General features: G+C 33.7%; 4 protein-coding genes across 4 annotated transcripts in view; 3 read left to right on the top strand and 1 right to left on the bottom strand.

Annotated features, from left to right (window-relative positions):
- Window positions 1-4,468: 4,468 nt before the first annotated feature.
- On the top strand, window positions 4,469-6,505 carry LOC139094843 (aldo-keto reductase 1B-like). The gene is made up of 3 exons (XM_070646032.1): window positions 4,469-4,630; window positions 4,694-4,704; window positions 5,562-6,505. Exons 1-3 carry the CDS (start codon window positions 4,573-4,575, stop codon window positions 6,435-6,437), a joined length of 945 nt encoding a protein of 314 aa, XP_070502133.1. The 5' UTR covers window positions 4,469-4,572; the 3' UTR covers window positions 6,438-6,505.
- A 1,253-nt stretch (window positions 6,506-7,758) lies between these two features.
- Window positions 7,759-9,407, top strand: LOC139094845 (aldo-keto reductase 1B-like). The gene is given in 5 exon segments (XM_070646033.1): window positions 7,759-7,929; window positions 8,016-8,026; window positions 8,367-8,802; window positions 8,805-8,942; window positions 9,002-9,407. Coding segments are annotated over 5 exon segments (945 nt in total). The 5' UTR covers window positions 7,759-7,868; the 3' UTR covers window positions 9,301-9,407.
- Window positions 9,408-10,681: 1,274 nt separating this feature from the next.
- LOC139095051 (aldo-keto reductase family 1 member B1-like) lies at window positions 10,682-12,295 on the top strand. Its single transcript, XM_070646299.1, has 3 exons — window positions 10,682-10,702; window positions 10,973-11,558; window positions 11,616-12,295. The coding sequence occupies exons 1-3, from the start codon at window positions 10,682-10,684 to the stop codon at window positions 11,924-11,926; spliced, it is 918 nt and encodes a 305-aa protein (XP_070502400.1). The 3' UTR covers window positions 11,927-12,295.
- A 645-nt stretch (window positions 12,296-12,940) lies between these two features.
- The window catches only part of osp (myosin phosphatase Rho interacting protein outspread), a 77,327-nt gene continuing 66,808 nt past the window's right edge, over window positions 12,941-23,459 (bottom strand). The window contains exons 6-11 of the mRNA XM_070646405.1: window positions 22,703-23,313; window positions 17,509-21,411; window positions 15,073-15,506; window positions 14,912-14,972; window positions 14,661-14,823; window positions 12,941-13,657 (exon numbers count right to left, since the gene is read on the bottom strand). Of these exons, the coding sequence (XP_070502506.1) occupies window positions 13,533-13,657; window positions 14,661-14,823; window positions 14,912-14,972; window positions 15,073-15,506; window positions 17,509-21,411; window positions 22,703-23,313 (5,297 nt within the window). The 3' untranslated portion in view covers window positions 12,941-13,532. The remainder of the gene's footprint in view (window positions 13,658-14,660; window positions 14,824-14,911; window positions 14,973-15,072; window positions 15,507-17,508; window positions 21,412-22,702; window positions 23,314-23,459) is intronic.

Genomic DNA, 23,459 nt, shown 5'->3' on the forward strand with positions numbered 1-23,459 from the left:
GCTATCGATATTATGGAAGTGAGATGGAAATTGTTAAGGAATTATCACAGATTCTTAATTTCAATATAAATCATAATTATGTCCCAAAAACTGGATCGTCTGGATTACTTTTTGATAATGGCACGGGAGTTGGATTATTGAAGCAAACATTGGAAGGGGAAGTGGATATGCTGATGGGATTTTATTACTTGACACTTCAAAGATCAAAATTTTTGAGTTTTACACAGTCACATTACAGTATTCCGCTTGTCATTATGATTCCTGGTGGGCAGCCATACTCGGCATTTGAGAAACTCTTTCAGCCTTTTCAATTATTCCTTTGGTGCTCATTGCTGTTGACATTTATTATAGGATTTTTCATTATAATGATAATTAATTGTCAAAATGATAAAATTAGGAATTTTGTCTTCGGAAGTAAAGTCAGCACTCCGTACTTTAATTTATACAACATTTTTGTAAATGGATTTCAGGATGTCTTGCCTAAAAGAACATTTGCAAGATATGTGTTGATGGTTTTCATGCTGTTTTGTCTTGTTTTAAGGACTGTATATCAGGGATCTTTATATCAATTTCTACAATCCGATGGAACTAAACCAAACATGGAGACAATTGATGAAATGATGAGAAATAATTATTTGTTTTATATACGAGAAACTTTAGAGCATAATATTAAAAGTATGAGCTTTTATAATCGGTAAGTGTACTGTCTAACACTGAAAGCTTCTTCAATTTAGATCGTGTATGATTGTTGAGAATAAATCAACGGTTATTTAATATTTGAATTGTATTTGCAATTACAATTTTTCATAGTTTTACACCCCTTTTATAGAAATTTTTAGTTTGCTTTCAATCATCAAGCAATAAACATCTGTTTGTTAAAATAAACTTCATTGCTCTTGAGCTGTGCATCAATAATATTAAATACTAATCACTAACCAAAGTATTTCATTTCCATTTCAGTCGAAAAGTTGTAAAATTCAGTGAATATCCAGAATTAATCATGAAAACACTAAATCCAGATTTCAAAGGAGGCATTATAATGCCATTGTTGGAAGTTATTTTATGGAATCAAGAAAACTACAAGAACTTTGTCTTCATTGTCCTCAAAGAATATCTTTTTGATGTCCAAATTGTTTATTATTATCCAAAAAACTTTCATCTTATTCATGTTTTTGATGAGAAAATTGAGCTTCTGAAATCAGCGGGGATAATTTCAATGTGGATGGATCATTATGTGGACAAAAGTTATGTAAATATAAAGATACCCAGCACAGGACCAAGGATCATCAATGTTGATCAGCTTTTGGGTGGTTTTGAGGTTTGGATAATTGGAATGTTATTAGCCATTGTAATATTTGTGATTGAAATGTTGTCAAGCCTTAAACGCATGATATTATTAAGAAACATGCTGAATAAAGTATAGGACAAGCACTTGATACACATGTTATGCATTTCATCATAGTTTTATTAGTGAATGGACTGTCTAGTCGGTATTTATTTAAATATTTACAGATGTAATCGGTCAAGGGATGAGTATTTACAGTACATCAAAACAATAGCAACATCAACAACATCAGCTGATTAAACATACCTTGGATAATGAGGAATGAACTAATTGACACATGTGCTCTTAACACGCGTAAGACTAAGTGTTATGATGACAATTAATCACGATTTATGCTTTTGTTCTACGAATATTATTAGATTCCATTTAATATTCCCGATATGGTTACGTGCCACTTGACCCATTTTGGTCACACAAGATTATTATTAGTTCCGCGCAAAAGACAAATTCTAAGGAAATTAATTTACTATATTTTACTACAAATCAAGCAAAAGACCGGAAGTGGAACTTTCAAGGATCTTCTTAATGAAAACTTTTGTGCCTTTAATATTAATATTAATAGTAAATTAAAATCATTCTCCGTATGTAAATCAATATTAATACCCAAATATGAGTTACTATTTCACGCTATTGTTTACCACAGAACTACTTTGATTTAGGTCAGTGCTGGGCAACCTTTTATTATTCGCGGCACATGTAGATGGAAGTCTCGAGCGAAACCGGATATGGCATATGACTCATGACTTCCAAAAAGAACATTAGAATTCCACGGCACACAGGTTGACCACAACTGGTTCAGGTATTACAGAGATAATGATTATTTATAAATTATGTCTTATTAGGTTAATATTTCAGTGTCAAAGTCGTCCTGAACGTGCAATTACAAATGTTTGTCAGTCGTAACTTGAGAATGGTGAAGAGATGAAGCTCAGTTCCTTCATCGTCTTGATTATTTTTCGGATAATAAAATGTAGCTTAATGTTGGAAAAGGAACTGAATAGGAATCAATTAGATGTTGCTGATGCTTTTGAACAGATGTTCCTTTTGTCACAAAACAATTCGACAGTCAGGATTATTGGAACTACGGAATTGTTGAGAATGATTGATAGATCCTTGGAGTTTGTGGAATCGCCAATTGAGTTGCTAAGGAAGGAGATTTTCAATTCATCAAGAATCAAGTTAGAGCCGTCGTACAATAATGTGATTCTATTCAAGAACTTTGAGGATGTTTTGAAGATCTTAACAAAAGCAAATCTTCAATACTTCCGACTTGATGGCTTCTACATCCTGCTATCATTCGACAGCTGCAATGAGACTAAGGAAAAGAAAATCTTTGAAGCAGTTTGGCAGCAACAAATCTACAATATCAACATAATCTGCAAGAATGATGAAGAGATTCTCATGAAGACATTCGTTCCTTATAAAGTAGGCAAATGTGGCTGCACAGACTCAGTCATCATCAATAAATTCATTAAAAAATCCTGGATTTATGAAAACTTCTTTCCATCAAAATTCAACAGCCTTCATCAGTGTCCATTAAGGATTGGTTCGTTCCGATATCCGCCAATAATAATGCGTGAGACATTAAGGAACGGAACTCATCATTATTATGGAAGTGAGATGGAGATTCTCTATTTATTAGCATATTCTATGGAATTTACAGTTAATCATACTTACTTTGATCATTTCTATAAAGGATTACTATTTGATAATGGAACTGCTACAGGATTATTAAAGCAAGTTAAGGATAGAGAACTGGACATGTCAATGGGATTTTATTTCCTGAATTTCGCTCGAGCTAAGCATTTGAGCTTTACACAATCACATTATTCTGTGTCAATAGTCATCATGATTCCACCTGGAGCTCCATTTACGTCATTTGAAAAGCTATTTAAGCCATTCCAAAAAAGTGTGTGGATCTGCTTAATTGTTGTGATTTCATTAGGACTTATTGCCATTTTCATCATCAATTATCAAAGTGAAAATGTTAAAAATTTCATTTATGGAACTGACTTAAGAACTCCAATTACAAATTTCTTTAATATATTCTTAAATGGAATACAGAATAGACTTCCAAATAGGACATTCGCTAGGTCCATATTGATGATCTTTTTCATCTTTTGCTTCATTATACGGACTGTATATCAAGGATCTTTATTCCAGTTCCTTCAATCTGATGATAGAAATCCAGAGCTGGAAACAATTGATGAAATGATGAAGGCAAAGTTCACATTTTATGTACGGGATACAATTGAGCATACAGTAAAGCACATGAGTTTCTATAACCGGTGAGTTTTGGAATTTTTGAATTTATTTTGACGGTTGATAAATTTTTGATTCATTTCCAGCACAATAGTAACAAAGCCTGAAGCATATGCTGACTTGATACCAAAAACTCTAAGTCCATCATATAAAGGTGGAATCATCTTGCCAGTCATGGAAGTCATTTACTCAAATCAAATTAATCAGAAGAATTTTACCCTTAAAGTTTTAAAAGAATATCTGCTGGATATATCCATTGTCTATCTATTCCCCAAAAATTTCCATTTAATTAATGTACTGAATGAAAAAATGGGAAAATTAACAGCATCTGGACTGATTTCTTTGTGGATGGAACGATATCTTGATAGGAAATATGTGAATTTAGAAGATCCAGTGACTGGTCCGAGAACAATAAGTGTTAAGGATTTAAAAGGAAGCTTTGAACTGCTTGCTATAGGATTTATAGTCTCAACGACTGTCTTTTTAGTGGAAATGATTTCAGCTTTGAAATTTATGAAGATTTTAAGGAATATTTTGGAAAAATTTGAGCGATTCAGTAAATAGACTTACTGTGCTGGCCACAGTAGTTGATGTATTTTGCTATTTATAAAATTTGAAGAATCCAGTCTTATGAGCACTGTGTAATGATAATCTATTGTTTCACGCCCTTTGGATCTATAATCTACAGTAGGTTCCGAGCAACTTGCACTGAATTGTGGAAAATCCTCTCTTAACAGACCTGAGCTTTAAGAGAGAAGTTCTCAATAAAATAGAAATATACTCAAATTACAATTGTATTAGTGAACTAGACGTGTTTATAAAAAGTATGATATTCAATGTAAACTCTCTGCTGTGCTTACTATAAATTCAGTGCCTTTTTGGATCTCAACTTATTTAGCCGGTGATTTTCGTCGCGTTTGACTAAAAATTAATTTTTGAAGTTTTTGGATTGATTTAATTGAAAAATGGCATCACCTACAGTCACTCTTAATAATGGACTTGAATTTCCAATCGTCGGACTTGGTAAGTTTATAGCAAATTAATCCATGAAGACAAAAATTATCTAATTCTTTATTTAATTCACAGGAACTTGGAATGTAAGTTGATAAACTTTTAACGCATGAAAATGATTGTGCGAAATTGATATCAAATCATAAATATCATCAGATACGAAGGTGATGTGTCTAGCTGATGTTATCAATAATTTAGGGAACAATTGACATTAAAGGCTTACTTCTAAAATTGCGAAATAGAGCAATCATTGTCAAGGTTCAAGTTGTTATATTCAAATGATTCTATACAGAAGTCACATAGATATGGGTCTTCATATTATCTCGAAGTAAGACTTAAACTGACCTTATCTCAAGAAATCCAAATGATAAGCAAAACAACATTATCCCAAGCAGCACAATATGACGAATTTCAATTTTTGCCATGAAAGTTGGTCAAAATCAGCCGTCTTGGTGTCTTTAGGGAATTTCAGGTCTTTTCGTTAATATGGCGACGTACAGGTTCCTTAGCGAACACTCTGTGGTATTCGAGTTCGATTCCTAGAGTAGATTCGGGAAGTAAAAGTCTTATCAAAGATATCGATTATCAAAAAAATATCAAGGTCAATAAGCATGCAACATATAGTTGTTATTGTTATTTCAAGTAGTTTATAAGTGTTTATCAATAATTCACTTAGTCGCTTAATGATTTGAGATAATGAGCGCAAAACGTTAAGTTCTTTAAGAATTCATGATGTGCTTAGGGACTGTTCACGTATTGAGTTACAGAACAACCAACTTTTTCACAAATGAACAGTGAACTCTTAGAATTTTTCCAGATTTACCTTTTTCACCTTCTTCTGGACCTTAAAAGCTATCGACCATTTGGATACATCAATTAATTCATGACCTACTTAATGCATAAACTATGCCTTACCATAAATTATTCCAAATTCTTATTTCAGTCACCAGCTGGAGAAGTCGCTCAAGCAGTAAAAGACGCAATCGATGCCGGCTATCGTCACATTGATGGTGCTTATGTCTATCAAAATGAAGAAGAAGTTGGTGAAGGAATTGCCACTAAAATTGCTGAAGGAGTAGTCAAACGTGAAGATTTGTTCATTACAACAAAATTATGGTCAACTTTCCATGATCCAAAGGAAGTTCGCGGTGCCATTGAAATTTCCTTAAAGAAACTTAAATTGGACTATGTTGATCTTTACCTGATTCACTGTCCAGTCAGTTTTGCAAAGTCAACTGAATTATTCCCAAAGGATGCTGAAGGCAAGCCATTGTATGGTGAATCTGACTTGCTTGATACATATCGTGCTATGGAGGAACTTGTTGATGCTGGTTTGACAAAGAGCATTGGAGTTTCCAATTTTAATATCAAGCAGATTGACTACATCACTGCAAATGCCAGAATCCAGCCAGTGACTAATCAAATTGAGTGCCATCCATACTTACTTAATACAAAATTGAGAGAACATTGCAAGAGCAAGAATATTGTCATTACTGCATATTCACCTTTGGGATCTCCAGGACGTCCATTCGCAACATCAAACGATCCAATTCTCCTCCAAGAACCAAAGTTATTAGCAATTGCTGAGAAACTCAAAAAGACACCAGCACAAATTTTAATCAGATTCCAAATTCAACTTGGCAATGTAGTCATCCCTAAATCCGTTTCAAAGGAGCGAATCATCAACAACATGGATGTATTCAGTTTCGAATTGAGTGATGAAGATGTTAAGGATTTGCAGAGCTTTGAACATGTTCAGCGCATTTGTGCTATGTCAAATTTCAAAACATCTAAGAATTATCCATTCCATGAAGATTAAGTGATGAATGTGTAGCATGTGTATGTGTTTTATGTATTTGAAATAAAATGCTGTATTAAGTTCCTAAATTATTGGCTTTTTGAATATTTTGGTTTCAGGAAATAAGGAATATGTCGATATTGGGTCTAGTCATACATATTGTCGTCGACAAAATGTAGTCTTGTCCATCAAAATCCCTCCTTCAAATTACAGGAACCAAAAATCTCAATTAATTTACTTCCAAAGTTGTGAAATAAGAATGACAATACAAATTTTATCAGCACGTTACGCACTATCTTTATAGAGTTGATTAGAATGTTGATTAGTAAGCAGCATATTTCTAAGCACTTTCAAGAGCCTGCAAATTGTTAGAAACTTCTCGATGCTGATGTCGTCATTGTTTTAACAATTTGCAAAATCATTGCGTTAATGGCACTTGATGGATGATAAGTGTTAGCACTCATAATGATTTTTTAAGCTTAATTCTTGTAATTTACTTTCTTGTTGTGCTTGTTGCATAAGCAGACACCAATAGTATGTTGAATTTGAAGCTGAAGGTAAGATCTCAAGGCATGTTGCTGTTCTCAATTTATCTAATTAGTTGCATGCTTTATATTGCATCATTGGCAATATTGTCCTTATCCGAACAGCTCACCGAGTTCGGTACGGTACGACTTCTTCACCGTATTAACAGCACGAAGCGAAGTTGCCATAGCGGAACCGTGACGGTTGATTTCGACCGATTTTTACGCCTGGATTGTGAAACTCAGATTTCTTTAGTGTCATTTGCATCTGTCCATACAGAGCAATTGTGATCCATATTCACTCTTAGATGACTGCCAAAATAGCCTTCTGGTTTTAACCAGAAAGTAACAAATTTGAATTAAATTGTGAAATATCCACAATTTTGAACATCAGAAAAGCTCACAGTCATAAGAACCGTAGAGAATTTTGTATTTTGTGGATGTACCGCATTTCCAAATCTCTCACATTCTCTCTTTTAGGAAGTTACGCTCTCAAAATGACAAGATGTTTCAAGCTTTAGAGAGAATATCTTCAAACTATTCTCACAAAATGATAGAAAATTACTCAATAATATCTGTATTAGTAGTTAGAATTGTTTATATGAAGCGTCACTGTAGGAACTGACTAGAAAAACCTTGAAATTAAGAAAATTTTGAAATTTATTTCTGTAAAAATCAATTCAAAGAAAATTCAAAAAATTAATCTCAGTAATCATTGATTTAATAAAATTTCAACCAAATTTTCACATCGCAGCAATCAAGTCACATCATTACCAATTTTTCCCTCATCAGCCGATAGCATTTTTTTCTATTTTCTGCTACTATAAATTTAGTTCCTTCTCTTTATTCAGCTTATTAAGCAGGTGAATCTCAAAGCGTTGAGAATATATTTTCTAGAAATTTTCCAGCATCGAAATTTTGTGGAAAAATGGCAAAATCACCAACAGTTACACTCAGCAATGGCAAATTAATGCCAATTCTTGGACTCGGTAAGTAGTTTGAAGCATTTTTCTAATTTTGCCATGTGCAGCATAAATACTAATTTTGATTTATCATCATTTTTATCAAATTTTAGGAACGTGGAATGTAAGTTGATTAAAAATTTGACACAATTGTCGAGTAAGAATGACAATTGAAATTCGATATGATAAAGCCATATGTGATATCTGAAGCATCGATTATCTGAGCATTATTCAAGGTCATTCAGTAAATAACGAATTTACTCACAATGGCTTCGAGAACCTTCAAATTATCAATAATGAGGAAATTGCGATGAAGTCATTGGAGTCATTAACAATAGATAAGCAGCATAGGAACCTGTTTAATTTAGAAAATTTACAATGCATTCAGATAATTGCACATAAAAAATTCATGTCATGCAAATTGCATAAGCTGCGCCTTCATAACAATTTCCATTTATTTTTAGTCACCACCCGGAGAAGTCGCTCAAGCAGTCAAGGACGCAATTGATGCCGGCTATCGTCATATTGATGGTGCCTATGTCTATGAAAATGAGCATGAAGTTGGCGAAGGAATTGCCGCTAAAATTGCTGAAGGTGTTGTCAAGCGCGAAGACTTGTTCATCACATCAAAATTATGGAACACATTCCATGATCCAAAGGATGTCCGCGAAGCCATTGAAATTTCATTGAAACGTCTTAATTTGGACTATCTTGATCTGTATCTCATCCATTGGCCAATGGGATATGTCAAGTCTGATGAATTATTCCCAAAGAATGAAGCTGGTGAGCATGCACAAACAAACTTTGATGTACTTGATACATACCGTGCAATGGAAGAACTTGTTGATGCTGGATTAACAAAGAGCATTGGCGTTTCCAACTTCAACACCAGATTAGTATCTACATTGTTGACAATGCTAGAATCAAGCCAGTCGTCAACCAATTCGAATGCCATCCATACTTGTTGAATCAAAAATTGCGTGAACATTGCAAGAGCAAAAACGTTGTCGTCACAGCTTACTCACCTTTGGGATCACCAGGTATGACAAAATATTCAGACTGTCCATATCAATATTAATTAATTTTTTATTATTTATAGGACGTCCATATGCAACAGCTGAAGACCGCAACATTTTACAAGAACCAAAATTAAAAGCAATCGCTGAAAAATATAATAAATCACCAGCACAAATTTTAATCCGTCTCCAAATTCAGTATGGCAATGTCGTTATTCCAAAATCTGTTACAAAGGAAAGAATCATCAACAACATTGATGTCTTTGGTTTTGAATTATCTGAGGATGATATCAAGGATTTGGAAAGTTTTAACTACAAACAACGTGCCTGTGTCATGGAATTTGATAGCAATCATCCAGACTATCCATTCCATGAAGATTAAAAATATTGTCTTCAATCTGTCGATTTGATTTCTATGTACTTACCAAAAAAATTCGAGCTTAATCAATGGAAGTTGTCAATAAAAATGTATTTTTGATTTCAAATGTATTTATGAGTGTTTTTCTAAATTGGGAATGGGCAAATGTCTGGAAGTATGTAGTTTAATTTTTGGATTCGTCTTGAAATCCAGACTTGCTGCCTTGGACGATCTATAAGGAATAACCAGAGCTCAATGTCGGATCAGATTATGTATGAAACAGTCGACTCAAGTCGACACAGGGATCATCGGGTACAACCGAGCACTGGAGCCATGCTCATCTAAAGTCCAGGAAAATCAGACCTGCAGTTCATGACCGTACCTTGATTACATCGTATGTAAATTTTTTGGCACTAATGGATACTATCAATGATGAGGACTTCGATGTCTTGGGCTACAATTTGCATCGCGTAGAAACAAGGAATCATGGAAGCAACCTGTTGAAAGACATTACTATCACTTAGTAACTGATATCGAGAAACCCCAAGCCATTTGTTGCACCCAAAGCAACCCATAGAAACATGATTGTGGTAAGGAAGGATTGCCAACATACAAAAGTCTGACTCCAATAGAGTCCGACTTCAAAATAGAGTCCAAAGCGATACAAATGAAGAAGGATCATTATCAAACTATGATTTTGAATTTACAAGAAATAATCAGTCTAACTGCGTGTTTCCCCAAACTCAAGCATTCTCATCACCTCAAATGATTGACCCAGACTTAGTAACAAACAGTTCTTTTCAAAAACAACAAGTGTGGATTGAATTCACCCATGTTAGTGTTGATAAGACACGACACGAGAAACATCCATATGGTCCTACAGACCATAAAATTAGTCAATAATAATAAAATAATCTTCATCATATAAAACAGCACACGAATGTACAAATTAGATCAGTAATATTTCATTAACAGCAATAGAAAGTAAACAACCTGACAGTCAAAATAAAATATTTATTAATTATTTTTATTATTTCAGTCTAATCAGATCGTAATAAATGCTGAAAATGCACTTCCGAGTAATGTGTCTACAAATAATTTTTTTAAATGTGCTGTATGCTATAAGTTTAGATTCTGTGCGACTATCAGATGATTCAGGAGGTGAATTTATCAACTCAATTAATTATTCTGAAGGATTTCCAGTAAGTGATCTGATGGAAAAGGCACCAAATGTTATTCTTAACAATGGCAAGGCAATGCCGATTGTTGGACTTGGTGAGAATTTTGTGGATGTTAAATTTTGTTGGAATTTGAATTAATTTTTGTGTTTTTTTAAGGAACCTACAATGTAAGTCATTAATTTATATCACAATGTTGTCATTTTGACTCCTGTTAGGACCTTCAAATGAGTGAACTAACCAGAAGAGTACGCACCGTAGAAATGCCCGAAAATTCGACTTCAGGCCGACCTGACTCTAGTCTGATGCTGGATTTCATCGTCTAGTGCCAATCTAGTGTCTGAAGTCAGAGTTACACTAACTTGTCCTGGTTCCGAATTTTTGGACATTCCTACGCCATGTGCCTTCCGTGTACCTTCCTCAAATTTACTATCCAAAACCCAAAATCCTTTGAAACCTTCCCATTCCATATATTGAAGCTTCAGCATTAAAAATTCATTTCCTTATCAATATTACAGTCGCCAGTCGGTGAAGTCATACAAGCTGTAAAAGACGCAATTGATGCCGGCTATCGTCATTTCGACTGCGCTCACATCTATGAAAATGAAGAAGAGGTTGGGCAGGCAATTAATGACAAAATTGCTGAAGGAACTGTCAAGCGTGAGGATTTGTTCATCACATCAAAGTTATGGAATACTTTTCATGATCCAAAGGAAGTTCGTGGTGCTTGTAAGGAGTCATTGAAGAAATTGAATTTAGACTATCTTGATCTATATCTAATTCATTGGCCAATGGGATATGCAATGACTGATGGAACGGCCAAACTTGATGAAGCTGGCGAGCATTTATTGACAAATTTTGACCTTCTTGACACTTATCGAGCTATGGAGGAACTTGTTGATGCTGGTTTGACGAAGAGCATTGGAGTTTCCAATTTTAATATCAAGCAGATTGACTACATCACTGAAAATGCAAGAATCCAGCCAGTAACTAATCAAATTGAGTGCCATCCATACTTACTTAATACAAAATTGAGAGAACATTGCAAGAGCAAGAATATTGTCGTTACTGCTTATTCACCATTAGGATCTCCAGGTACGAAAGGTAATGTAATGTCTACTCCCAAAAATCTAATTAAGCATGTCTATTTATTCAATACAGGACGCAGCAACATTCAATTCTATTCCACTCCCGAAGATCGCAGTATTTTACGCGAGCCGAAATTAAAGGCAATAGCTGAAAAACATAATAAATCACCAGCACAGATTTTAATCCGCTTTCAAATTCAACTCGGTAATGTCGTTATACCAAAATCTATAACAAAGAAACGAATAATCAGCAACATTGACGTATTTGACTTTCAACTAACCGCTGAGGATATGAATGATTTACAAAATTTTGGTTATGTACAGCGTGCATGGAATTTTGAGATTGACAAAGCTCATCCAGAATATCCGTTTCATGAAGATTAGATAGATTTTTAAGGGGGTCGTTAAGTAATGATGGTCTAGAGGTGGATATGGGATTAGGAAGTAGTTTTTGAAGTCAAAATCATCAAATTTGGTCAATTTTCTAGGGTTTTTTGAGAATTAAAAGCTCAAAAATCTTCTAAACAATTAAAAAATCTCAAAAATTGCAGGCTACCCTCTTGGATTTGGAAATAGGTATATGAAAATCAGACTGGCAAACAAGAAGATGTTGGCGGTGTTAGACCGCATTGTATCTAAGCCTGATTTGAATGTCTTATTGATCATTCCATTTTCACTCTTTACAAAACCTTATTCTAACCCATTTATGCACAACCTTTGTGCTTTGGCACAAATCATACATCATACTGATGTGCGGTCAAAATTTTTTCCAAGGTTATGGATGTGCCATAACACAAAAGGTTTTCCATCACTGCTCTAACCTAAGGGAAATCCAAGGTAATCTGAAAGAGAACGACTTAGAAAATCAATAATTGAGCCTCAGTGCTCACGGCAGTGTTCCTCTTGCCTAGGACAAGATTCTCAAGCCATTTCTACGTTGGTTGACTTCCTGTTAGTTAGATTGATCGAAGTCGAAGCATGTAGAGCAGTTATGAGCAACCTTTTATTATGCTACGGCACACCTTGACTTGATAAGCTTTAAACGAGACTGCACACGGCGTAGGGTTCATGACACACATGTTGTCCACCACTGATGTTGAGGAGTAGACAAAGAACCATAAATCACGGATCAGACTTCATTACATCAATATACATAAAGTAAATAATTGGAATAAAATAATAAAATACACCTCATTTATTAACGACCACCCAATCTATGTCTTATAAATTGCTTTCTATGTGCCATAAATGTGAGCTTATTCAATCGTAGAAATAAGTAAAAAAACTATTATAAAATGATTTCACATGTTCATCATGAATAAATAAAACCTGTAAAAAAATGAGAAGAAATTGCACACACATGTCAATCATTAAGTTGAAGTTAAGATGAAGACTATGTTCTTTTTTTTAATAAAAAATTCTTTTATTTTTTTTCCTTTATTACACAACATTTTTCTAGCGCAATACTGGGATAGTAACAATATGCATTCATTTCTTTGATGATGGGGGAGCTATAAGGTAAGTAATATGTGAAGTTTATATGTTTCAATGAATAAATAGGGCTTGGTCTCTCACTCGCATCTCTTTCGTTCTACCCATACACGCACACACACACACAAAAGTTCATTCTTTAACACTTAAAATATAGCAATAAAATTAATGACAGCTAAATCATGGCCACTAAAACTCATTAATAATATAATGAAAAATAAGTAATATATATTTACGTATATATCGCAATTTTTTATAATATATTCTCATCTTTAGATTAAAAAAGGGGAAAAAAATGATTAATAATCAATGTCATCATCTAATATGTAGGTATTATTGCTTTAGTTCAAGAAGACACGTTCCGTTATCACAAAACAATTTATGAATGAAACTAATTAACTAACAATTAATCAAAAAAAAATTTAAGAAATTTTCTCTTTTTTTTGGGAAGATGATTAGATGAAGAAGAAGAAAAAGGAATTTGCAGGTCTTTCTCTTCTTAAATTTCCAACTCGAAACTTCTTTCCATGTCCTTTAAATCTATATCTAAAGGAGACGAAGCTGCTTCGTGTTGCTGGTCGTCTTTGACGATTGACGACGTTGTAGAATATCCTAGCTTTGTTCCTGTGTAAAACGAGAATAAGAATATGAGATTTAGTCAAGGTTAAGCTGATTCAGATACATTTAACAAAAAGTTATGACTCAAGCGCTGTTGTTTCCGTTCTGATCGGTAAAATATGATTAAATTTGTAATTAGAATTGATTCAAATCTTCATGTTGGAAGATGTTCCGAGTGGATAATTACTGTAATTTGTCACTTTATGGCTTAGTCATTAATAGTTTTGGTATGACACATTGCCATAAAGAGGAAGCTTTAATAACTTTTCGTGATTTCCCGCTGAAATTCAATGAGTGGGATTGCATAGCTTTATAATGAAATTAATGATGATTTTTGAAATTTGTAGGAACTTCTTTATTACTGTTGGGCGATGAATTAGAAGAAAAAAACGTGCATCTTGGTTATGTAAGGAAGTTGTTGAGATTATATCAACTGTTGTTTAAGATTCAAATTGGATTTGCAACTTGAATTGGTTGATTTTACCCTTTTGTAGTTGTTGACCCCTTGAATGTAAATATTTAGTGTGCTTTTGATTTTTATTCAATAAAGATCAGATTTTTAATGTTATTGGTCCGAAAGCGGCTTATTAGTTCCTTCATTTACAAGTTATAGCTGTGATTTCATCAAAAGTAAAGGAAGTAAGTATGAATTTAAGAAACTAAAAGATTTAGAATGTAAAAACTTCGATTCCTTTGCAATTTAAATTGTAAATTGAAAGATTATTGCGATTGCTTCAATTAGAACCTTATTATGAAGTTCCAATGACGAATCACCTTCCAAAATTCCACGAAAACTGATTGAATCACCAACCAACCAACTCTTAATAACAAAATCATTCCAGAACTGATTTATGCATCAGAATTTCATAACATCATCCATCCAACTTCTTCATTATCCCAACTAATTATAATGATCATCTGATTAATAGGGGATCAGAGGTAAGTAGATGTGAATACAACAAGAGCGCTTTGTCATAAAAAAATAAGCTAAATAATTGCAGTAAATTACCATCATTCAATTTCGTTCGTTGATGCTTTTTTTCAGCTTTAAGTTTAAAAGGAATTAATGGTAAATTTAAAATAGATTCTTTGGATTCGTCACGTGGTACACTTGTTGGCGATGTAGGTAATGATTCATGATTCTTAAGATTTATTGATTCATGTGGTTGATTCTGTAATTGAAATGGATTTAAAAATTAATTTATTTGCATTAATTGGCAATTTGTAATGATTTGATTAATTGTGATATAAGACACTTACATCATCTAGTCTTAAATTTAATGAACTGAAACTTTCCTGATGGGATTTTGGATTTTTTGACCTGTACGGAGAGAGAATAAATGAAGAATGGATTAATCCAACAGATACGAAGATTAATTATTGATAATTAATCTCCTGCTAAAATTTTGATTCATGCTTACATCATTTCATAACTTTGAATTATCTGCTGTGCATGTCTCAACTTTTGTTGCACATTTCTCAATTTTTCTTCCAATGATATTGCCTCTACGCATTTAAATGAATATTTTTCGCTAAGCGATAAAATTTCTTGTCGAACCTCGTCGAGTTCTTTTTCTGTCTTGACCGCAGCCAACGATTCCAATTGTTCACGATTATCGTTATTAAATTTATGAAGAAATTCTTGTTTAAATCTATTAACTTCCCGTTCTACCTCATTTTGATGAGCTTTACGCATTGACTCGAGTGCTTGTAACGTTGCTTGCGTTTCTTCGGCTAACGCTTGCTCTTTTTCCACTAATAGCCTTTGAATTTCTGATTTATGTTTCGCTTCCAAATCCGCTATTTTTCGTTTATGTGACGATTCAATTGCCACAAGACCTTTCTCACAAAGAGTCTTTATATTTTTCGTATATAGAAATGAAATGAAATAGAATAATGGAAGAATAGAAATTAAATTTTTATGTAAAATTGGTGGAGATTGAGAGAAATGAAGAGAATTAAAGAATATCCGAAAAAATTGTCCAGTGTGCATGTTTAAATTGAATATTTTAAGAGGTTCTGAAGATTTTAAAGGTATAATTTAGGTGAATTATAAGCAGAGTTGGGGATTGAGTGTCGAATGCTCTTATGAGCAGCAATAACTTGTTTGTATCAATAGCAACCAATAATTGTCGAATGCGCTGTCTATAAGACATCCAAATTGTGTACTTTTGAGAATAGAATCGGAATTATAACAAAGAATCCGAAAGGCACGATGCAGAGCAACTTCAAGCATTGTCATTAACATGGCAATGTAACGGTCCCATGCAACTTAGTGTTGCTGCTCGTGGAACATCTAACAGATTGGCATTTCCAGCCTTAACATTCATGTACAGTAAAATGACAGATGTATCTGTTTGTGGAATAATACTTCTAACTACTAAAGCTTGAAGAATGCAACTTATCTGAACATACTGTTAGTGAACTCACTGCAATGCCAGAGCTCTTTGCATACTCAAACTCTAACAGAACATCAACTCTAATTTACAACAACAAAGTACTTTTCATTATCATTTATTTCCCACAATCAATAACTCAGATAAGACTATTTTGATATAATTTGACAGTTATTCACTCCTATATTGATAAGCTAAGCTTGATGCTTCATTGTCAGATAATTGAATAAAGTAAATACATTGGAATTCGCAAATCAAAACAGATCAAGTTATACAGCACAAAAAAATAATATTTAATTTGATCATGGTTATCTACATTACATTGGATGTGGCGCCAAACAGGCAATTGTCACATGATCATTTTAATAATATGATCATAGTGGGCGGCTGCCTTTTATCTCGAAAACTTAAAGTACTTAAATTAATTATTTTACACATTGCATGATTGACAGCAATTTAAATTTCTGACAAAGACAACAGGAAGATTCCTGATAAATATTTTTTATAGGTAGGTGTTGCAAAAAAACAATAAAATTTTTTGATGGATATAAACTTAATTCCATCCGATTCGAATTTCGTTTGTTTTACACTCAAAGATCAAGGTTAGAAAACGGAAACTGTCAATACTATTAGAGATAGTTTAAAGCACAGCATGAAACAGCTGGCAGTAAATGTTCAAGGGAGCGTTTTGGTGCTATTTGATGACTTGTTCCGTAGTAAATTACATTGTCCACCCATGACTAAGACTTTTTATTTGTGAATTACTTATGTGCTTGATGTTTTGATCAATTCTGGGAGGGCTTTATTAAGTATGAAGTATTCACAATTGATGAAGCTTATGTGAGAATCTACAGACATATAATGATGTGCAGACAGTATTGAATGGAATGATATGCTTGCAAACTAGGTGGTGAACAGCCAAATACAGACGATTTGCATCGCAAACCGTCGATGCCAGATTGTTTCCAAGTCCAAGAAGAGTTGGATATCAAACCTTTACTGCTAACAGAGCAATAATGCGAAGTTTGAGGTCTGTAGCCTAGCTACAAGCCCTAAACTAATATAATTTACTCCAGCGATGCCACAAGGCAACCAATAGCCTATGTAGCTTGCGGTTAACGTCATACCGACTTTATCCTAATTCTATAAGATACCCGTATTTGAATAATTCCTGGATTTACCAGCTAGTTCGTCATTACAATTTAAAACAAGTCTCTGACTTCATTTTTTACATATCTTTAAATTGGAATTCCCTAAATGACAGAATATTGGGAATGAATCTTTAAATTGGTTGCTAATTGACATCCAATGAAGGCACTCGAATTGAAATTAACAAAAAAGAATCTGTCTGTAAATTTTCCGCAACTTTATCTTGAAGTATTCAAATAATATATCTGCACACTTGACATAAGGAAGAAGAAAAAGACCCAACTGTAAATTAAAAACAGAGTCATAACTCACTCTTAATTGCTCTATTTCAGCCTGATACTTTTGATGCAAATCATCCTCATCACCCGACCTATCTCTCTCTGATTGTTCCTCAGACTTTAATTGTTCTTGATAATAATGCTGCAATTGCTGTATCTTATCGGAATTCTCAAGATCCATTAAGTCAATTTTATTCTCAAGCTTCTTATTAATTTCCTGTTCACGTGTAAACTGCTCGTACAGATGCTCATAATTTCTCTCCATTTCATTAATTTTTTCTTTATCATCATACAGCCTTTGTGTCAGCTCATCAATCTTCTCCTCTCGGTCATTTAATTGTTGCATAATCTCATTGCCATGCGTTGTTTTCTCTAGACACATGTTCTCCATATGCGATAACTCATATCTCAATTGCTTAACCAATGTCGTTTGCTCATCAATTTGTTCATTAAGTGTAAGTAACATTTCGGAGTGTTTACGCTTCATATTATCTATCTCCTCATCATGCTGATTTGTTAACTCAAGTAATGTCTCGTGAATTTTATCACAATCTTGACATGGCGACGTTAAAATTTTATCTACTGCAAATGAGATCTTTTCGGCTGTCTGATAAAATTCATTAAGTTTTGTTGATATATTCTTAATATTATCCAAATTAAGATTTTGTATATGATTAATGTTAAGATTTGGATTCATCTTATTATTGACTTGTAAGAGAACTTCCTCAAGCTTAATGATGACATTCGATAAATCATTCATTTCCTGCTTATTGACAGAACATGCAAATGCAAAATTTTTAAACATAAAATTGAAATCAGCTTCAGCTAAAATGTCATCAGTATTGCTGATGTCCATATCTTCGGATAATTCAACAAATAAGTTCTCATATTTTTGCATTGTCGAGAGACTGTACAGACTTTTCTTCTCTTTTTCATTTGATATGTCAGGTTCGACGAGTAAATTCGCATTAACTGTATCGCCACGTATGATTGAAATTCTCGCATCAATTAATGCCTTTTGAGCAATTATATCAGCAAATTCAATTAACAATTGACGTCCTTCACTAGCTTTATGTTCTTGCTCTAAATGTAGCCTCCATTGACCTTGCTTCATTTTTGTCAAATTCTCTTCGTAGCACTGAGTTAATTGACTGATTGTCGATTCCATTTCTTTACGCAATGAATCTTGCACGGCATCGGCAAAAACCTCAAAACTTATTCGCTCTTGTGATGTTAATGTATATCCAAATGACGATGTTAATGAATTTTCATAACGCTTCGCTGTTTTCTGCATGATATGGCTTATTTCATATTGTATTAATTCCGAATTTACAGTTTCTTGAGCATAACGCCATGCTTCTTGTACTGCACCTTGAACTGCATTATTTGCTGAAATATAGTTTAATGTTTCAGCCGCTAAATCGTACGCAAGGTTTTCAATCGTGTTAATTTTGTAACGTTTCGTTATTAAATTCAATTCATTTTGTTGTCGCAGTAGATCTTCAACGAAATTTAAATCGGCAGCCGATGATGTTGATGTGAATGATGTTGATGTTATAAGCTCATTCATTTGACCGAGTTTTGAGGCTGTTAATAAAAGTCGACGTGCTAGAACTTGTGCAAGTACATCAAGACTTCCAGTATTTTTGATCGATGATGTTTTACCGCATAATTTAGCCTTAAGTAGCGCCATAAGTTGTGTTGTCTCAACAATTTCACATTTTGTTTGATGTTCAACAAATTTATCAAGTTGATCGGCACGACTTAATGAATCTCTTAATTTTCCAAAGCAAACACTTTCAAATGCTAACCTCTCGGCAAGTAATTCCAAATCTTTTTTATGTGAAAGTTTATTAGTCTCTCTTAAAATTCGCCTTTGCTTTAATAATTCACTCAATTTGACCTTGAGTTGGGACTCAAGTTGAAGCAATGCAAGCTTAACGGAACCAGTTTCTTGGATAATTTCGTCACCTGTTGATGTCGTTTCGATTAGAGACATTGAATGATCTTTATGTTGACATTCATTTAATATTTTGACAGATTCTACAAGCAGCTGTTCAACTTTTATTGTCTCAGTGCATCGTGATCTTAATGATTTATTATAATGGTGTATCAGTTGAAGACTTTCGTCCATTATGTTACGACTTGAGGCAACAACATTTTCTAAATTTCTTAAATTTTCTCTCATCTCCTCGATCGTCTTATTATGTGAATTATGATCATATTTATGGATGTTGTTGTTGTTATGATGATGATGACTTGAATCAGCGGAACTTGAGGATTGTGCTGATAAGCTTAAATTACTATTATTTTCAAAACGTTTCTCGAGTGCATTTAATCGTACCAATAATTGCATCGGTTGACTTGACACAGAATCAAGTGATTTTCGTCTCAGCTTTGTTGATCGCTTCTCAGGTGTTTCACATCGTGCTGGTGATGCACGTAAACTACAATTAGGTGATGGCATTTCAACATCATGATTAATTTCGAAACGTCCCTCTAATTCCATTACTTTGTCCTCTAACTCTTTCTGTACTTGTAATGTCTCTTTACCCTTAAGCGATGACGTTCTTTTACGCTCAGATTTCATAAGCTTTTGCTTTAATATTCTTACTTGCTTCTCAGCTGCTGAATATTTATTTGTTAAATCTTGAATTCTGTCAGCCATCATCTTATTTCTCATTTGAAATTCATTATGTTTCCTCTCTAAATCTTGTCTTAGACTCGTGTGTGCCAAGTCAAGATTGTCATATGAATTATATGATTCGCGTAGTTCACGCTTCATCATTTTTAATTCATTAACAACCTTTTCAAATCGTTGCTTTAACTCTTGATATTCACTTACTAATGACTCTTTATCTAACTCGTCGGGATCGACATCATTTAAGCATGTGAGATCACTAAATGAATCCATACGACGGATTCGATCGCCTGATGACTTATTGGCATTTGTAAGACTAGTTGTTGATGATGATGGCACAACCGATAGTTCTAAACTTCTTATTTTCTGATATAATGAATCATTCTCCTCAATTCCACGCTGTAGCTGATTCTCGACTTCACTCATCTTATTCTGACTTTCGACTAGCTCATCCGTCAATTTATTAATAATTTTCTTAGCATTTTCACGATTTTCCATCAAATCTTTAAGTAATTTTTCCTTCATCTCTTCATTTTCCTTTCGTCTCGATGCCAATTCCATCTCGGTCTTCTCAAGTGTCTCAAGTAGCTCAGCCATTCTTGTATCACGTTCACGCGCCTCATCGTGCATCATTGAAAGCTTTTTTTCCGATGCCATCAATCTCACTTTCAATTCATTTTCAATATTTGCTGTACGCTCCTCTTCTCGTACCGTTGAAATGGCAACAAAATCATCGTTACTGTCAATTGTACTACGTCGTGATGTTGGTGGTGATGAGAGACTACGTTTATGAAGATTATTTCGTAAGTTGGAACGAATTTTGCTTTCTTTGGCATGAGATTGAATTGTTATTTGAATAGGATTTGATGGTGATAGAGGTGAGCCCCAATCAATACTCTCACGTCTACCACCTTCAGACGCTGTTTTGTATTCTTCGTCCGATGAAAATAATATCGGACGTGATGATACTGAGGTACATGGGGTTAATGGTGATGATAATGATAATGAATGTTTTGCCTTTTTCTCAAGACTTATGCCATTCTCATCCTGATAAGATGGCATTTCTAATTTCTTTAAATTACGATTATTAACAGATGTAACGGCCGTTGTTCCTGTCGTTGTTGATAATTCATTATTATTGGATTTAGTTATGTTAATTTTATTATTATTCGTTTCATCTAACGTTTGGTTAATAGCATTATCGACGAGACCGGAAGCATTTCGTAAAGCATTGATCCAATTGTTTTTAACATTTGATGTAACTGATGACAGATTTAGTCGCTTGTTGTCCCATGTCTATTGTGAAATACAAGAAAAAAAAAGAGGTAAAATTAGCGTTACAAAATGAATTCAATTGAGTCATTGGAGATGATTTTGGTCTGTAATTTGAAGATGACATAAGAGATCTTAAGAAGACATAAGTTCATTCTTTTCAGATAAATTTTTATACGAGCGCATTTACGTGAATTATTTCTTGGAAAAATCAAGTTATTGTCCATACTTTGTCAGATTGTCTTCTTCTTATTACTTGTATGTATCATGTATGTGAGACGTCATAAGGCTTAATAACAAGTTATTTTCGTGACGTGATTCGGATTTTTTTAGAGAATAACTTGTTCTGCTTTTTGGGCTGCATATTATTAATCTTATGGATCTTTGACAAAAGGATCGAAAAATTATCAAATTTCATATCGCATCGAAGATGGTTTATAGCACAGAGGTAAAATTAAGCAGAAGCAAATGTTACTGTCTACATTGTTCTAACAAATCCTTGTTAAATGAAGATAAATCTTGCCTTATTAGTTGTTATTAGCTTATGTTCTTTTAAATTTGCTTGTAATCAGGCAAAATCTTGTATATTTTTTGTGAATATACAAGGAGACATGCAAAATGTTGGGTTGGAAGTATGAATTTTGTTTTGTATGATCGACGACTGCAGTGTTGTTGGTTTGGAAGTCTTTTGATTGCCCTGGATGGTCTAATTACCGATCTGACATCTCGCTGCAGACTGAATGTGTTCGATGACATTCAAGACTACCAAAACTAAGTTCGACTTCATTATTTCTACACCAATATCCAAAATTCCAACACTGCAATCGATCATTGACAACAAAATTGTAGCCCTGAGTCTTAACAATGTCTCATAAAATTTCAAAATTCCATTCCAAAAAAAAATAAATTTGTCAAAAATTAAAATTTATTCAATCCTAAATGTCATCATTAATTTTGCTTCTGGGAAGAAAGAAAACCTCAAAAAAAAACTTTATATTCAGCTTCCATTAGCATCTTAATAATTTTGCATAGAGAAAGTCATGAATCCTTGAAAAATCAAAGGCAATGCCACTGAGAAGAGAAAAAAAGGCACACGCAATGCGCCACAATTCACTAAAAAAGTCTTGAAAACTTCTGCACTTAATAAAAATGAAAAGAAGCAATGAATTTTCGGTAAAAAAATAAGAAGCTGGATATTAAGAGGTTTTGTGGCTATTAAAAAAAATTACTCCATCATGTATATGTGGCTGAATTAAGTAAGGAATTGAAGATGGGAATGTAAAATAAGTTTTATATGAATAAGTATGGCCATTACCGTTAATTGAAAAGCATGATTTCGACTTGTTGTAATTTCTTTGATGCTGGTAATACTGTTGACATCTAGAATGCCGTCAAGTACGCCACGCTCTTCAGCACTCGGATCACGATAATAAAACAAGCCGCCGCCCTTTAATGAGAACCAATATTTACACCATTCACATTGATGATCTTCCATCCACAGCCATCCACTTTTACTATGTAAAATTTCTTCAGACGGCAACTTAACTCGCAGTTCAGCGGCTTTATTACAATAATTTGTCGGTGAATCTTCCATACCACAATCACCATCAGGATCGCCACGCTCATGTGAATGCGAACTTTTCTGATAATTGATTATTTCTGGTGGTGCTGATTTCTTTTTTACGACAGAGATAATTGATGGTGCTGTCGATATAATCGATAAACTTTGTGGACGTTTCTGTTTATTTACATCGTCACGCGTCGGTGTCTCATCAATTATTATCTGCGTATCACTCATTGTCCATCGATTTTTTCTATCAATATCCTGAGATGTTGTTGATGATGATGTAATATTTGTAATCTTATTTGCAATATCTTTGAGTTTTTCATCCCTGATTACGTCCTCATAGAACAGTGAAGGAGAATCTGGAAGAAATAATAACAAATAAAAAAAAATGTTAAAAACGTGACTATCGATTGGTTTCAGCTTTAAAAAGACGCAATTTTATTTCGTCGTTCCTTCCATCATATAACAATACAATTTTTATACGGCTTCTTAAGTAAATTAAGAT

Source organism: Chironomus tepperi, unplaced genomic scaffold, assembly GCF_022539635.2.
Source record: "Chironomus tepperi strain 1889 unplaced genomic scaffold, CSIRO-AGI_Ctep_v1 contig_359, whole genome shotgun sequence".
NCBI lineage: Eukaryota > Metazoa > Arthropoda > Insecta > Diptera > Chironomidae > Chironomus > Chironomus tepperi.

Coding starts and splice junctions, on each gene's coding strand:
- LOC139094843 (XM_070646032.1), top strand. CDS start 4,573: ATGGCATCACCTACAGTCACTCTTAATAATGGACTTGAATTTCCAATC.
- LOC139095051 (XM_070646299.1), top strand. CDS start 10,682: ATGAGTGAACTAACCAGAAGA. Junction 10,703..10,972: donor TGAGTGAACTAACCAGAAGA/GTACGCACCGTA, acceptor TCAATATTACAG/TCGCCAGTCGGTGAAGTCAT. Junction 11,559..11,615: donor AGGATCTCCAGGTACGAAAG/GTAATGTAATGT, acceptor TATTCAATACAG/GACGCAGCAACATTCAATTC.